The sequence below is a fragment of the Cottoperca gobio genome, chromosome 20 (assembly GCF_900634415.1).
Source record: "Cottoperca gobio chromosome 20, fCotGob3.1, whole genome shotgun sequence".
Taxonomy (NCBI): Eukaryota; Metazoa; Chordata; class Actinopteri; order Perciformes; family Bovichtidae; genus Cottoperca; species Cottoperca gobio.
The window spans coordinates 8883970-8902243 of NC_041374.1; the positions used below are offsets into that span (position 1 = coordinate 8883970).

The window sequence follows — 18274 nt, forward strand, 5'->3', positions numbered from 1 at the left end:
GGGCACCTGCACCACTAATGTGAGACCCCGACGAAGATGCTTTGATTTCATGCCTCCTCTTTTCCCCCCGGATCTCATTATGAGAAGGTCATCGTGAGGCCATCATTGCTGGGAGGCTGAACATGAGACTGGAATTTAAAACTTTCTTATAAGACGAGAAGGAATCCATCAACACAAATGCATCTGTAGATGTTCAGTCAGTGTTACTGTATATGCTGCATTAAGGTGAGACATTACAGGAAATGTTTTTCAATGCGCTGGTAAATTGAGTTTTGGATGTTTTGTTTCTTCTGTCAGACGAGTGGAGAGAAAACATCAGAACATCAGAGTTTCTGTTTCTAACTTTGTGTGTGTGTAGAGTTCTCAGTTACATCACATAATGCCTCATTTACATATTGAACATGTCAGAACACTTGTAATATAAAAAGTAATTGTGAGTTAATGTGAGTAATGAAGTGGGGAAGTTTCATGCTGATATCTGTTAGTTACATGGTTTACTCTCTTCACCTGCAGCGTCTCCTCTTAATGTTGTTGTATAGTGCATGCAAAAAAATATCCAAAATATAGTTTAACAAGGCATAACATCTTTATTGTTATACACATAACTTCATCGCCAAAGACTTTGCACAAATCAGTGGGGTAACATGAACCTTGAGATATCAAAAGTCTCCCGCAGTTCCTCGTTATATCCTGAAATACTCAAACAATACATCTGCCTTTCACTTCCCCAAATGGTACATACAGTACAACCAATTAGAAATAAACTATATTTTTTCACTGTCAAACATTATCATATGTGCATTACATTACCAATTACAAACAAGTTATATTCATTGTCAAAATACAGGTGTGCAAATTGTTAGAAAAATACCAACTCATACCAGATTCTGGATTGTGCTCTGTAAAAATCCTTACAAATAGTATATAATATCTATATATAAATGACTCCAACATGCAATGTTGCATTTCAAAAAATATCCCATAAACTGTTCTGTTAAACCCTCCGAAACGTCTCCACCATGCTCGAGTGAAGACCGTCAAAACAAGAAAAGAGGGTGTGGCAAAGAAAGGGTGAAAAACTGTTAATGCGTCACATTTGTAATATAACAATGTTTGTGAATAATTTAGTGTCCTGGTCTGCTTTTATTGTCTATTCCACATTTTGAATATATTTTAATAGTTATGTGGACGTTTTGCAAACAGACTGAAGCATTCATGAGCTGCTCGTTGTGTAACAGTGGAACTTCAAAACTGAAATGCAGCAAAGAAAACCTATCGATATTAAAGCCCTTTTTTATGATTTTATGATGACAATGCTCACAAACACATAAGTTTACATTGAATAAATAATTAACCTCGGTAGTGGCGACAGTAAATGTCAACCATATAAATAACCACTTTTTAAAATCAAAGAAACTCATGCCATACCTGCAACAAAGACTACAAACAGCTACGATGAGGCTCGTTAAAAGCGTGATTCAGGTGATGACAACAGTCAAAGTGTTCCCCACGCGACAAAGTTAAGACAAGGATGGCATCTCTTCCCCTCCCCCTTCCTCATCTTTTTCTGAGGTAAACAGAAGTACTGTTAAAGACTTTTAAAGGCATCTCTCCTCCCTGGTGCCACATTCCCCATGGCCTCAACCTGAATAAATTCCACCTCCACTGTCCACACGTCTCCATCCAGCCTGACACGCACGCGAGCGCCGCCGGGCCGACAGAAGCAGCTGCGTGACGGCGTCTTTGCATTTTAGTGGTTTACTGAAACATTGAAAGCAAAGAATAGAGCGAAGGAATTCAAGCAAAATGGTTCATTGACATGTGCAATGAAGTTTCCTTCTGGTTTAATAAATAACATAAGACATTACTTCACTCTCACAGAGCTCAGTAGCTTTTAAAGTGGGAACCTCCTTCCTAAACACAACGCCGGCTCAAAACCAGAATATTCAAATTATGAGAGTCTGACAAAATGAATGGAACATAAGGATTTTTTAAATATAATGGTACAACCCCCCTTCTTTTTTCTTTTTGGCAAAATATACTATAAGCTTTTCTTTGAAAAAATAAAACATATTGCACTTTCAGTAACATGAATGTGTAATGTCAAATTACAACTCAGTTGTTAGAGATGAGTAACATTTCCAAAATAAAAAGGGAAAACTAAAAGTTATTTACTCTTTTTGAGCGGAGGAGAAATTTCCTTTTCAACTACTAGCAGGTAACATTCAGAGAACAACAATGAACAAAAAAAAACAAAAAAACAAGATGTTCAAACTGTACCATGCACGGGGAGTTTCAGAGCAGTGTATCCTGGGTTACAATGGACGGAGCTCGAGAACGCTGCGGTGGTGATTGGGTAAACAGAGTAAGACTGGCGAGTGACCGTGCGAGCACTGACTGCTGCTGGCACCGGCCGTGCCCAGTTTCCTGTTGCAAGAGTAGTGTGAATCCCAGAAAACGCTCCCAACGCCGGAGCACCCGTTGCGACTGTGCCCCCCCCCCCTCCCCTCACATCTCCCCATCAAAACGTCAGATGGCAAAATAGAAAGGCAGCTGTTTGCTCCCGTCATCTAAAAGTGCATCTCCACACTCGTCCAGCAAAGTCCGTCAGCCCGCCGCTCGCTCTGCCAAGGCGGCGGGCCACAGAGACCAGTGCTTGGATCAGCACACGTGTGGGTTTCAATTACTTCTTTTTTCAGACTGTGTATGTTTGGTTGCATTTAAAAACTTTTTTTATTTTTATTTATCTCACTAGACACGACATTTCACCTCAGCTGTCAGAGAAGCCGGAGGAGCTAATTGACAGGGCGGGCCCTGAAGAAGGCCCGTGACGATGCCTTCACTTCCTGATTCTCCTCGGTGTCACGCTGGTTCCTAAACACCTTCGGCCGCCCCGTGTCTCACTGGCACCATTTTCATTTCTCAAGGCCGGCGATGCAACTGGACCGGTTGCCATAGTTTCACTGCAACATAAAAACAGTTGGTTTGGATTTAATTGGCAGAGAAGAAAAAAAGGTCAGATTCATCTTTATAAATACATTAATACAGGGTTCAAAGTGCGACACTGTGGGCCTCCCCGCAGACGAAGCTGGGGAAAAGGTTCCTTCAAATTAAATTAATCTACAACTATTTTTATAATCGGTTTGAGTCATTTTGAAAGAAAAAAAGTTCTGTTTCGAGCTTCTTAAATGTGAAATGTTCTGGTTTCTTTACTCTGCTACGACAGTGAAATTAATATCTCGGAGTTGTGGATAAAACAAGACTTGTGAGGACGTCGTCTTGGGCTTTGGGAAACACTGATTGACATTTTTTGACTTTTTGCAGAGCAAACAAATCGATAGATCAACAATGAACACAATTGCTAGTTGCAGCTCTATGTGTGATCTTGTTTGGATAACTAACGTCACACTGGTCCACATGCATTCACTGAGCCTCTTTAATAACCTTAATAACATTAATTCTGCTCCTTGTTCATGTTTTATTGTTGATGAATAAAAGTGTCGGGGAGAATAAATGAACTTACCTTAGAAACAGCATCATCATGTCAGAAAATGGACAAATATAATTGCAAGGCCAATATTCAGCAGCATCACCATAGCAACAAGGACCGAGTTAGGACCCTGCAAAAAAAATAAAAAAGACATTAAGATCAGATATCACATAATAATCTACAACAACAGTCACATGAACTGTCTATCTTCATTCTAACTGTTAGAATAGAAAGACACAGGCAGCATGAAAGGAAATCCGCTCCTTGGCTTTCATCAAAGTTAGATGAGAAAATAGATTCTCATGTCTGTACGGTAGATATGGAGTTACAGCAGACAGTTAGCTTAGCTTAGCACAAAGGCTTAAAACAGGGGGAAACTGCTAGCCCAGGGGTGTCAAACATGCGGCCCAGGGGCCAAAACCGGCCCGCCAAAGGGTCCAATCCGGCCCACGGGATGACTTTGCAAAGTGTAAAAATTTGTTGTAAACTACTGTTCCAGATACCTGTGACAAAATGTTTTGTGCCTTTGTAGATACAATGTGATCTGTAAGTTGTAATGCACATGTGTAAATGATAAACTGAAGCATAATATTGTTGAAATTGCACATTCTTTTCTCAAGAGATTTCAGGTAGTTCATAATGTGTAGTAAAAAAGATTACATTTGAACATTTTCAGAATGTACTTGTATTTTCTTGCACTAAAACGAAGGGAAGATTTTGGAGTTGTCGTTATTTATAGGTTATTATGCTCTGATTTTACTGGTCCAGCCCACTTGAGATCAAAATTTGCTGTTTGTGGCCAATGAAATATAATGAGTTTGACACCCCTGTGCTAGCCTGTCTGTCTGTATTACACTTGTTAGTCGGACCAATCATCAGGCAACCAGAGGACACTCCAGGAAGTTACTGATTGGGTAAGGGTTGTAGAAAATGTGTCGGTATCACATCCTTAGTGAAGACATAAGAGTACAATAAATCTTCTCATCTTACTTACGGCAAGAAAGCAAATAAGCTTATTTCCCAAAATATCAAACAATTCCTCCAAAAAACAACTTTCAATCCTACAACGGGCACTTACTGTTTCTTCCATGTTCTCTGCAATCTCCATACTGGCTTTCTTTGCGTCTGCGAGGCTCTTTGGCTTTAGGGAATCCTGCTTCCTGAGTTTCGGGTCGCTCTTGTTCTCCCGTAGGGAGGCTGGCTTAGGAGGGATACTGTAGGATTTGGGGGGTTGTGGGGGCATGCGTGCCAGGTCCAGGATACTCGGCTCTTCTTCTATGTCCTCCTCGGGGTCCGGGGGTGGAGGGATCCTTGTCGGGGCCTTGACGTAGTAACTGTGGTACTCGCTGTGGAGCTCGCCGTTGACTGGGACCGCAGGAGGCTGTGGAGTAGGAGCAGAGGCCGCGGCAGGCTGCTGAACCTTAGCGGGTTTGGGTGGAGCCTCGGCATGCACATGAGAACCTTTGGGGCCATCAGTGACGGACGGCCTCTCCTCTTTACTCAGCTTTCTACTAGACCGCTCATCCTTGCTCGTCTTATGACTTGACTTCTCTTCTTTGCTCGACTTGCGGGAAGGTTTTTCCTCTTTGCTGGTTTTGCGGCTGGTGCTGTTGGCGAGCTGACCTTTCTTCTTGCTGGAGTGAGGCGAGGGGGGAGGCGGGGTCACAGGACTGCCCACAGGGGAGCGGGGAGGAGTGGTACCTTTGCGGTAGAAGTTGGGAGAATCTTTTGGGGACTTTTCCTTTTTTTCCACAGGGATCTCTTTAATCTCCACAGGCTCCTTCACCGGTTGTTTTAAGTAGTCAGGTCCTGCAGAGAGGAGAGAAGTGACACACGTAATGAATACATGCCGAAAACTGTGCACCCCAACGCTTTAAACATATTTTAAATTCCGCAAACAAGCGGCGACCTCCGGGTCTGAAAAGTGAAGCCAATGCTGAAGTGCTTAAAGCTAAATGTAACATTTGGTCGACTAAAAATGTCTTCTTCAGTTGCACTTAGCTCCACCCTCTCGTGTCACTGTCGGTGACGACAAAGATGGCGACGGACAAAACGGGTGACATCACTGTGACTACGTCTGCTTCTTATATACAGTCAGCAATGTGATGATCTGATGCGTCTTTAAGAAGAAAACTGTTTCAAAACTGTGGTCAGTTTAGCTTTCTAACTTTCTGGGTTTACCCCTCATAAAAACCCCTGCCTCGTTCATACAGACTCACCTGAATTCAAAATGCTCCATTATCGGAGGTTCAGAACCAAACAAACCCTGAACCAATGCTATTCAGACATTTCGACGCCAGATTGGGAAATCTCTTAATTTGCGATCCATCCTGCCTGCGCTGAGCCGGCCCTAAGCACAGTTGAACTTTCAATTAAAATATTCATGAATCAACATTATATATGCAATCATTCTGCAAAGACTGGAGGAGACAGGGGAACATAGACTGATTAATGCAGGGTCACAAACACCATCTCACAAAGGAAGCCTCCTCTGCAGGCTCATCTTTATCATCAGCCATTCTCTTTTATCAGCACGTTGTTTGTCACATCAAACCTCAGCATCCAACTAGCACGGCTGCACAGATAAAGAGAGTCGACCTCATGAAGTCTGGGGCTCATACATATCACAAATACTTCTGCGTTATTGAACACAGACACTCAGATCTACTGCATCTAGACTAAATGCACGCTCCTCTTTTAACTTTATGTTTTGAATTTCCATCATGGACTAATGTCCTCAATGTCCACTAATGTCCATGTCCTCTAATGCGTGAACAAAAGGGCCTGAACCTGAATGTAAATGCCTTTTTTTTGCATGTGAGAAAAATGACACTTTATCCGTCCCTTTGTTTTGTACTGAATTAATATTTATTAGAGACATCGGGCTCTTTGTTCGCCTGGTTTTTGTTTTTCACTTCGCCTCTAAATGTTCACCAGAAAAGGATCCTCTGCAGCCCAATAGATGATGTGAAAGAGAAATAAATCTAGAAAATATATAGAAATGGATTTTATATTTTCAAGGAGAAAGAAAGGCTTTTTTCACTCCTATTCACCCCACCACATACTATATACTCAGTCAGTGACTGTGTTTACGTGCATAAAATATTCATTTTTTTACCCTTATTCCGTAAAAAGACAATATCCCTACTGAGCTGAAAATTATGAAAAAAAATTTCACTGTACTGTATCGGTACTATAGAAACAATAGGTCTTATATGCTTTGGCCTAAATATAAATAAAACAAACATTAAAAAAAAGAAATCTGTCAAAGTGAACCCGTTTTAGCCATTTGCGCATGGTGGGAAATATTACAATGTAACACATCAAAGGCTCTCTGCTAGTGTGAAGGAGAATAGCTTCTTACAAGGACTAGATAAATGTTCACAGAGTGATAACAGTGGTACTATGTGTTATAGAGGGGATTCTGCCCGGATATGAACACAGGTGTGCCTTGAGATTTTGGCTTGGTCTTTGCTGTGCCTTGGCCACAGAAAGTTTGGGAACCACTGCTATAGAGTATGCATGGCTGCTTGTAAATCCTAATATAAGTTGAATATACATTTTCACTAGTCATGCAAACAGTTTAGTAGGAATATTGTCTGTTTCTGAATAAGAGCAAAAAGCAGAAACGATTCTGTTCATATTTCGTTCAGTCTCGTTTAAATCCAGTTCATCTCAGAGAGATCAATCCAAAGCATTAACGAGATGCACGACACACATTAAGTTAGCGCACTGTAATAGATTTAGATTGGACATCATCCCGTCTTGGAGCCATTGTGCAAACATCAAATCCAGAGAGGAACAAGTACATGCAATCAGCGTAAACGGCCTTAACGCAGAATCTTTTGGGCCTCAGTGCTCATAAGCTCAAAGTATTTTTCGGCCGCATGGCATTCATAATTTGTTTCATAACCGCCACAACCAATAAGACCCACTACAAAGAGACTGGGGGGACATTCGAACATCTGCGGGGCTTAATATATCCGCGCAGCTTAATTTCACACCATAACTCAATAAGAGTTAAGGCTTCGTGGGCGGGCCGGAGCAGTTTCACGCTGTTTGGAGACAGATTCCTGCGAGAAGTTCCAGACATTTTCAGAATCGTTCTGGGCACTAAAATGACCCCCAGCCTCACACACTCACATAGTGGTGCAATACCAGCACTTAAAAAGTACTTCCACATGAAGCCGTGCTGGATGTCAACAATATGCTGAACGTGATTTTATTCAACACTAGAATCTTAGCTGGAGGAATCTTAGATTAATCTAATTACTTGTGGTTGTTTTGTAGATATTTTAGCGCGTGTAGATCTTGTTGTGATTTACTCGACTAAAGAATCCTGCCAGGACAGCTGGAGCATGAACTAGGACTGAAATGCTCGTTGTCGATCAGCTGATCAGTCTGCAGCCATTAAAACGGGCCATTGTGTTAGTCATGACCGAAACAAAAACACGAATAAACACTGGGGCTGAAAGTATTTTCATTATCGATTAATCTGCAGATTATCTTCGTTTGGGAAAACGTCAGACAATAGTGAAAAATGTCCGTCCCAGTTTCGTCCGAGCGGATTCTTTAAATGTCTTGTTTTGTCCAAAACCCAAAGATATTCACTTTAATCTGATATAAAACAGAAACTTGCTGATTATCTTTTAGCGGCTCGTTGCACACTTGATGGCAGAGATGTCTCTTTGAGGTTATTAGAAATATAAAGCTTTTCTTTAAGCTCTGGTGGCCAGTAATCCACAGCACATTTTCTGCTCCAGTGCACTGTTGGCAAAACACACGTGTTGACACACACACACACACACACACACACACACACACACACACACACACACACACACACACACACACACACACAATCATATACTCTCATAAACACACCGGATCGGCCGTTTAAGACCCGGCCTAACCCCTACTGACCTGAATATGAGATGAACAGCAGCGGCAGGAGGGGAGCGTCAGTCTGAGTGTGCATGTATGTATGCGTGTGTGTGTGTGTGTGTGTGTGTATAGGGGGGGGGGGAGTACAGTGTGTGCTATTATCACATCTGTTGCTATTGTGCATCATTTTAGCTTCAACGGAAGATGCATCCAGGGACAGTAGCATATAATCCAAACTGAATTGAAAAGGCCATTCAGCAACTTTTTATTCAACATACTTTATAATCTGCTGCTCTATATGTCATTATGTAATCGGGTGCTTTACGTAAAGAAATGATTGATTTTACAACGTTTTCTGTTCTTGCATAACTTTATGGATCTTTTTGTCACATGTAACTTTTGTCGAATCGTGTTTTTCATGACAATTTAAACATTGACGCAACGCTGTTGCTACTATGAATGCATCTTTGTCAGAAATAAACATCAGAGTTTCATTGAGTCTATATGTCAAATATAATAACGTCTTCCAAGTAGTAGTGAAAAGCATTTCCTTGGTTTGTGTTCTTTGTTTATTTTTGCCATTCTTATATTATATACTGTGTTATATATGTATTAGTGTGTTCTGTGGGTTGTGATCTCAGCATGCTCTTTACACAGTTATATTTAATATTCATGACTCAATTTGCTGATTTTCTCTTTCTTCCTCCCACTCACAGGCAGATGGGCGGCCATCACGGTAGCAGTAGGCAAACGTTCATTCTACTACAGGAGAGACTTCATGCTCTTTGATATTAGAGGAATATAATATGTGTGTGTATCGGTGTCAGCAATCGGCCAAGATGAGCTGAAAAATATCTTCAAAATCCAATATCATGCATCCCTAAAATAATGTTGTCTCCTTGAGAGAAGTTCCTTCAAACCTTTGAACTTCAGCTGAACTTCTTGAAACTAACTCCACGACACCTGCTGCTGAATATAAAGCAGCACCTGCTCATGTCTGCTTTTCAGCTCTGACAGGTCCAGGTGTACCTTGACTGGGTCAAACAGGGCGGTCTCGGATCCCTAACCCGCCACCCCCCCCCCCCGACCGGCTGAAGGAAGGGACAGCTGCTCTGCGTCAGCCCAGGAGAGCGGGGCCCAGCTCCTCAGTGCATAAGGATTCCAGCTATGTCTCCATTAGACCCCTGTGAGCACACATACAGCACCAAATATAGCCCAATTAACGTCACGCCGCAGGCCACGCCCCGCTAACCCTCGCTGCTCCCCCTCCAGAGTGCTGTGTGTGAACCAATCATAAAGGTCAGGGTCCTATTCCCTGTGACCCTGTCTTCCCTTTTGAAGTGCACACTCCCAATCTGGGTGATAATCTGCTATGAGTCTGAAATGCCAATTACAAACAACAAGGGGTTTAGACCCCTGGTTGTTACCGTGGAGAGGACTTATTAGAAGCTGTGTGGGACGGGGATAAGTGAGAATATTTCCACTGTGGAGGTAGACAGGGAGGAAGCAAAGCGGATTAGTTTGGGAAAGTCACACAAATCAATGCTTGGTGCTCAGATTGAGCAGCTTTGTCGCACTGTAACATCGGGATGGACAAATTAAAAATGGTGGCGCTCGTAGCGGCAAACAGGAGAAACTGCTGAAGGACAAACCAGCAACAAGTAGACCGAGATTCACCAAACTGCTTCTGGAAGAATCTAACTTATAGCAATTCAGTGTTGTTTTGCAGGGCAGGTAAATACCTACATGCACCCACATAAACACACACACACACACACACACACACACACACACACACACACACACACACACACACACACACACACACACACACACACACACAAAGAATGTCACATTCTCTGCAGCCCTTATTTATAAAGACTTTCACGAGGTAGGAATAAAAGTAATGTATGGACCAGGGTTTGGCTATCAGCAGGTGCCCGTCTGTCTTCTGGCTGGTTTTCCAGACACGTTTACGTAATTGAACGTTTAAGTGCTGCGGCTCAGATGTCGCCCCACGCTGCACATTATTATGACATCGCCTGTTTCTCATTCATGATCTGACTTATAAGGCAAGGACACTCTCGACTTGTGAACCAGGAGATCAGCCGGCCTGCCAAGCATGATGGCCGTTTTCCACAACACAAACATGCCGCAGGATGTCTCCGGCTTCGTGCGGGGACATGCTTGAATGGGTCCCTCTGTCGACCCTTTTGTCTCCCGCTGTTTTGTGGCGGCTCCTGGCAAGGGCCCAAGGTCGGCCAGCTCAGAGGCCTAAATATATTACAAACAGTGTAAGAGGCAACGCTTGTAAAGATCTTACACGGTCAATAAAAATACACAGAAATGTGTGACAGGGCACTTCTGGTTCTGTCCATCCAAATGAAGGCGATAGAACAATTTCTAATTAACTCAATGTATGAGTTTGCTTTGTTGACATTCTTACAAAACTTAGAACAGGGTTCCTACGCCTTCTTAAACATCCAATTCAAGGACTTTTCAAGGACTTTCCAGGCCCAGCAATTAATGCCTTATTCTTAGACTATTGAATTCAACGCGTTATTTAGAATTCAAGGACCGAAGGACACGGATGAAAGTTAATTTCTGTTACAACACTAAGAATTATTATAATGAAACTATCTATAAGAAAATCTATTCTTGCACAAAATATATAAATTCAAGCACCTTTGTCTATTTATTAAATATTTTCAAAAATATTCAAAAACTTTCAAGGACTGGCTGAACTGCTTAGTAGGTTGAATGCTTGTCAATGCAGGATTATTTCTAAAAAAAAATTATATAATGATAAGATTAAACCTGCTCCTAGAAAATACCAGAATTAACCAAGAAGGGACAACGCTACATTAAAAACTCAATTTAGATTCACCCTTTTCTGATGTTGCCCTCGTTGTGCCCTTGAGTTGAACCTGTTTGACCCAAAATGATTTGTACCCTCACTATTTGTGCAGTATTATATGTCCAGCACTGCCTTGTTAAACTCAGCTTACCTTGTAAACGAGTGGACACCCTATGCTGCGAGCCGCTGCTGCTTAAACCTTCGTGTAGAGGAAAGACGAGACTTTTGAGCAGTCGGGCTCCTTGACCTCCGCGTACACACTGTACCTCACATTCCGCTAAAGCTCGAGATGATCTGAACAGAAAACATTTAGCTTTTCTCACTTTCCTTTGGCAGAGTTCATGGCTGCAACATTTAGCAAGTGTTCCCCGAGCTGTTACAACAGACCGCTGAGAGACCAGGCTTCAATCCAGAATCCAGCAGGCTCTGCCGAAGAACACTCACAGGCCGCTACTGTGGCGTTAAAAGTCCTCAATACCTCTGTAGTCTTCGATTACAGTCCTGGACACCAAACCATTTGTGCACAACAAGCTCATTACCGACAGACAGACAAAGCAGACAAAGAACCTTCTTCCTAAAACTTGGTTTGAACGGACAAATTGGTTTCTGGAGAAGGGTGCAGCTAAAAGACTTATAACAAATAAATAAATCTACTTCCCTTGATGATGTCATTCTTTATATATTCTGCCTATCGATTGCTTTTAAGCTCAATGAACACAGATCATTTCTCGGGCTTGTTGTTAAAAGTTACCTGGTTGGTAGAAGTTGGGGGAGAGTTCCCTCGCAACCGCTCTGGCAATTTCTGAGTCGTGCACCGCGGAGATGGCGGCCTGGTCTGCAGCCTCGCTTTTTGTCCTGGCATGGGCCGTTCTGGAGCAAACAGAGACAAGAGTCAATTATTTTAATTTCGTTGTTTCTTAAATCCCAACATAACGTCCTCAAATGTCTTTATTTGTCACACACACACACACACACACACACACACACACACACACACACACACACACACACACACACACACACACACACACACACATTTTTGAGTCATCCGTGACCCTTACATCATCAGCGGCTTCCCTCTACTCTCTACTCTCTTTTCTCTTTCTTGCTCCTCTCTGACCCGCCATTCCTCCCTCTCTCTCCTCGTCTTTGAGCTGTATCACTCAGCCTGTCCCTCTGGGGATAACATAACACCTCCCCTTGTGCTTCTATCTCAAATCCAAATCCTGATTTTCCAAATGGAGCGCAGCCACATCCAAGCAAGACCTTAATCCAGTCTAGAGCACTGCAGCACTGCTGGACCGTACGAGAGCAGAGCCAAAAGGCATACACACACGCACGCGCACGCACGCACACACCCACACACACACACACACACGTAAACACATATCATATCATGCATTCAGCAGGTGGTGTAGTGAAGGCTTAGGTCTGAATCCCATGTCAGTCAGCAGTAGAGATGCAAATAACGACTATTTTCATTATCGAATAATCTACAGACTATTTTCTAGATTCATCGTTTCGTCTATAAAATGTCAGAAAATATGATTTTTTTTTAATCTTAGCTCCTCAAAGTCCAAAGTGACGTCTTTAAATCTTTAAGTCCTGTTTTGTCCGTAAAATCCCCAACAATATTCACTTTAATATGATATGAAACAGAGAAAAGCAGCAAATCTCCATATTTGAGAGGCTGAAAACAGCATTTTAAAGAAGGAAAATGTCTTAAATGTTCTTTTTTTAAACCAAAATAGTCAAATATAATGTAATAATCAACTAATCATTGCAGCTGATGAGTTATAAAGATAATCTATACAATAATAAACAAAAAATAACAAAATTACAAAGATCTCGTCAGCTCTACTCTATAAACGTCCATCATCATTGAGCCTAAAATAAAAAACTAACTGTAATGACAACACTACTGAGCAGTGCCCTAACATCCGCCTGCAGCCACATCTACTATGCTGATGCTCAAAAACCAAAAAGGCAGAAGATTAATAGTTTCTGGAATCAATGTGAGCTCAGCATTAGCACGGAGAGGTATTATGGGAGCGCACCATGGTGAGACAGACAGACAGACAGACAGACAGACAGACAGACAGACAGGCCCGGGGGTGACCTGCTTAACAAATCCCTTGAAAACTCCAGTGAAAGATATGACCATGCTCACACAGAGCGTGAAGTGTAGGAGGACAGGGAGGATGTTACACTGCTACCACCAGACTCCCTTAAAAAAAGACCTAATTGTGCAACAATATGAGATGCATCAGTTAAAGTCAGTGGATCAGTCACTTGAACCCTTTTCCCACCAAAATCAGCGAATATATGCAGCTTTTTATAAAGATGGGAAAAAAATGCTAAAGATCGGTGATAGACGGTCAGTGGACGAATCTGCTTCTCTGATTTGTTTTGGTGTGTTTCGATGTCATGAAGCCGCTGTCTTGCACCGGATGCAGGGTTAATAAACTGAAAATGTTACGGTGGTTACTCCTTTTATAATATTACTTTAATTAATGTTACTTAATCAGTTTCTCTTTCAAACTCTGAGACCAGAGTTGGTGATTGTTTGACAGTGAACAACTAACAAAGAAGCTTTTTATGAATGACTGTTAAATTACCGTTTCTGTCAATGAAGTCTGGTGGCTTTGAAGAGAGTATATTAAAAGTTAATATATTCTAATAATTGTCCAAATCCCTGTTGACTTTATTTGTTATATATTCACATCAACATGCGTCACATAGCATTGCGCCAGAAAAAAAGTAAAAAAACAAGTGTGTCCATGTGTCGTGTTTCATCTGGTAAAGAGTCGATACATACTGTGACTACTGCAGAGTCATTTGTCCTGGCAATGAATGCTGATTGAAACCTTTCCCACTTAAGACATAAGCCAGATGTTAGTGGGTGTTTTGTTCGGTAGGAAAAATAATTTACTGTATACACTGAGTGGATCTCTGATACAATACATTACAGTGCAACATGCACTGCAAAGATCCAGATGGGCTGTAAGTATTGACAGCTGTGCGTCCTGCTTAACCCCACTCATCCATCTTCCTCTCCCACTTTCCTTCACCATCTCTTCTCTCTTTCAATCAATGCTCCTGTTCCTTCTTCATCTGTCCATTGATGCAGCATCTCCTCATCCTCCCCTCCCTCTGTCAGAGTGACCCCAGCGGACAGATGTCTCTATTTCAGACTCTTTGGACTCTGGGCTGTCCTGCTTTTGACGGGCTGGGACAGTGAGACATTAAAATGCATGAGAAGCCATATGCTGGGGGGAGAGACGGACAGTTCCCTCTCTCTGCATCACCCACTGACAAAGGACACACTCAGGCTGTGTTTGTTACAGCCGCTGGAAAACTGACCAGCTGCAGATAAAAATAAGATTGAAGAAATTATAAGTATATCACACAATGCTTTGCTTCTTACTATGAGTATTACAAACACGTCAGTGGGGCTAAAAGCAGCTTTGTGGTCTTATTTAAGAGCACTTCCCCGTTAAAAACTGACATTAAAGCATTCCTGTTACATCACACCTCTGACATGCAGACATCCACTTGCCACACATGCTACTGCAAGGACATACATGCTTCTATTTCTGAAATGTGTGAACTGTGCAGGCAAATGAAAGGCGTCATGAATGTATACAGCGTGCCCATGACATGTCCTAAGGATCTTAACAGTTCCCTTTAGGTACACTGAGCATAAAGTCACGGGCAGACAGGAAGCGATGCAGACTGTTCACAGACAGGACGTCTGGTGGTGGGAGGTGAAAGCAGAGAATGATGGGAGTAGAGGTGTGATAGAGGAGTGGAACGAGAGTGAAATGAAAGGCGCGAAAACATGGGCATGTGGAGCGTAGAGACGAAAGGGTTGGTTGGGTTTCTTCCAGGCATCGGAGAGTTTTAATCAAACTAGCGAGTGACACCAGCACCTTCCACAATGCATGGACTGTTAAACCTGCAATAATGCATGTTTTGTCCACTTGGGGGCAGCGCAACAAGCTGAAATCAAAACATTGACATATTATCTTCTAATATTCCTTATCTGGCTCTTTAAATCTTTACTTTTTGTAGGTATAAGTACGAACAGAGAAGGAGAACAGTCTGAGTACAGTGAGGTTATCAGAGCGGTAAAAAAGCTTGTAAAACCAAAACAACAAGCTGAAAGATGATAAGATGCTTCGTATAGCAGAGGGAATTGCAGAGTAATGATAATTCTATTGTCAATGCAAATATATAACTTGTAGCAGCTTTAATCTGCATTACTTTGTGCCTTGCTATGCCTGTCGACAATGCGTGAAGACAGACAAACACATTTTTCAGGCCAAATGATGTAATGCATTGTCACACATTCAAGGCAACAAAAGTCTGAGTAAACAACTACATGCAAGCTCACGATTGACCTTCGTAAAAGTTTTAAGTTCTATAACTTGTCAGACAGTCTGAAGCCGATCTGCCTCTGAATACAAAGCAACACCTGTTCATGTCTAGTTTCGGGCTCTGCAGGCTCCTGTCTAGTTGAGTGCTGGGATGGGTCCAAACAAATCAAGGTATTTAAATCCATAAATGCACCTGCTGGCACCAATGCAAATATCACACAAACACACACGTACACACACACAACAGTTTGAAGAAATTTGGATAAAGTGTAGAAAGGAGAAAAGACTTTGAAGCAATTCCTTTTGGACTGAGGCTGGATATTGATGAAGGCCTGGATGGTTGTTTCATTACTGTGACAAATGACTTGTGTGAAAAGTGTTGAGTCAGTTTGGCAGTCAGCGAGGCGGGCACGGCGCTTTCTCTCTGTGGAATGTGTGTCTACGTGTGTGTTTGAGATGGGTGGGAAAAACAAAGAGAGAAGTACAAAACACAGACCAAGAGAAAGGTACAGAAGATAACAGCAGAGACAGAACTGGAGAGAGAGAGAGAGAGAGAGAGAGAGAGAGAGAGAGAGAGAGAGAGAGAGAGAGCAAGAACGAGAGACAGAGACAGACAGACAGAGAGACAGAACTGGAGAGAGACAGAGAGAGAGAGAGAGAGACAGAGAGAGAGAACGAGAGAGACCGAGACAGACAGAGAGAGACACACAAAGAGAGAGAGAGAGGCAGAGAGAGAGAGAGAGAGAGAGACAGAAAGAGACAGAGAGAGGCTGACAGAGCGAGAGCGAGAGACACAAAGAGAGAGTGAGACAGAGCGAGAGAGAGAGCGAGAGACAGAGACAAAGAGAGACAGAGCAAGACAGAGAGAGACAGAGAGAGACAGACAGAGAGAGAGCGAGAGAGAGAGACACAAAGCGAGAGCGAGTCAGCGCGAGAGAGAGAAAGAGAGACAGAGCGAGAGCGAGAGAGACACAAAGCAAGAACAAGCGAGAGAGACCGAGCGAGAGAGACCGAGCGAGAGAGACCGAGCGAGAGAGACCGAGCGAGAGAGAGCAAGGCGGAGTGAGAGAGAGAGACAGAGCGAGTGAGAGAGACATAGAGAGAGAGCGAGTGAGAGAGACACAGAGAGAGAGAGGGACAGAGCGAGAGAGAGAAAGAGAGACAGAGCGAGAGCGAGAGAGACACAAAGCAAGAACAAGCGAGAGAGACCGAGCGAGAGAGACCGAGCGAGAGAGACCGAGCGAGAGAGAGCAAGGCGGAGCGAGAGAGAGAGACAGAGCGAGTGAGAGAGACATAGAGAGAGAGCGAGTGAGAGAGACACAGAGAGAGAGAGGGACAGAGCGAGAGAGAGAGACAGAGCGAGCGAGAGAGACACAGAGAGAGAGAGACAGAGCGAGAGCGAGAGAGACACAGAGCAAGAGAGGCGGAGCGAGAGAGAGAGAGACAGAGCGAGCGAGACACAGAGAGAGCGCGAGTGAGAGAGACACAGAGAGAGAGAGAGACAGAGCGAGAGAGAGAGAGAGAGACAGAGCGAGCGAGAGAGACACAGAGAGAGAGAGAGAGACAGAGCGAGTGAGAGAGACACAGAGAGAGCGCGAGTGAGAGAGACATAGAGAGAGAGAGACAGAGCGAGAGAGAGAGAGAGACAGAGCGAGCGAGAGAGACACAGAGAGAGAGACAGAGCGAGAGAGACACAGAGCAAGAGAGGCGGAGCGAGAGAGAGACAGAGCGAGCGAGAGAAACACAGAGAGAGAGAGACAGAGCGAGAGAGATAGAAGAGAGAGCGAGAGAGAGAGAGACAGAGGGAGCGAGAGAGACACAGAGAGAGAGAGACGCAGAGAGAGAGAGCGAGAGAGAGAGAGAGAGAGAGAGAGAGAGAGAGAGAGAGAGAGAGAGAGAGAGAGAGAGACCCTTTAAAGACTTCTGGGTATTTAGAACTGCTGAGTTATGCATCTCAGCTCCTCTAATTTTACTGTTGGGTTAAATTTCAAACCCCAGCTCACATGTAGCACGGTGCTTCCTCCTTTAAGATTTTCATACCTCTGTGTCTGTTATGTGTGATTGTGAGTTGTATGTGCACATTAGGGATGTCACTCGTTCTACGACGACAGGTACCGGGAATCAGGAATCAGGAATCAGGACAGAGGACTAATGGCTTCCTGTCGTCCATATCTTTCCCCCGATAATGTTACATTGTGAAAATCAAATCCGTGTTGAAATTGACAGGAGAGCTAGCTAATGTTAGCAGTTAGCACAGTCCTGCTCTTATAACTAACAGAACTAACAGCTAACGTTAACAGAGCTCAAAAATGAGTATTGGGCGAAATGTAATCTTGTAGAATTTAGTTTTTGGCGAGAAACTTGAATAAATACATTTGTTTGAAGGAGATGTTTTCAAAGTAATATCAAATATTAGCGAGGGAGTTATGACCTTTGACTAACAAAAAACGGTATGCTAACCGTAATAAACGCGTGCATGTTGGAGAACATCCTTGTTTTGTTTTTGGTGGAGTATCGAGGAGTTTCACGGGTATTGGTATCGACTACAACATTTATTGTAACGTGACATCCCGAGTGCACAATCCCTCGAGTGAAGCTCCAGTCCAGCCATCCCCGGGCTATGGCCTATTTGAGGAATCTCTCTCACATATGCTGACACAGTTC

General features: G+C 43.0%; 1 protein-coding gene across 1 annotated transcript in view; it reads right to left on the reverse strand.

Annotated features, from left to right (window-relative positions):
• Positions 1-567: 567 nt before the first annotated feature.
• The window catches only part of jph1a (junctophilin 1a), a 33407-nt gene continuing 15700 nt past the window's right edge, over positions 568-18274 (reverse strand). The window contains exons 4-7 of the mRNA XM_029457532.1: positions 11983-12101; positions 4569-5299; positions 3524-3620; positions 568-2963 (exon numbers count right to left, since the gene is read on the reverse strand). Of these exons, the coding sequence (XP_029313392.1) occupies positions 3540-3620; positions 4569-5299; positions 11983-12101 (931 nt within the window). The 3' untranslated portion in view covers positions 568-2963; positions 3524-3539. The remainder of the gene's footprint in view (positions 2964-3523; positions 3621-4568; positions 5300-11982; positions 12102-18274) is intronic.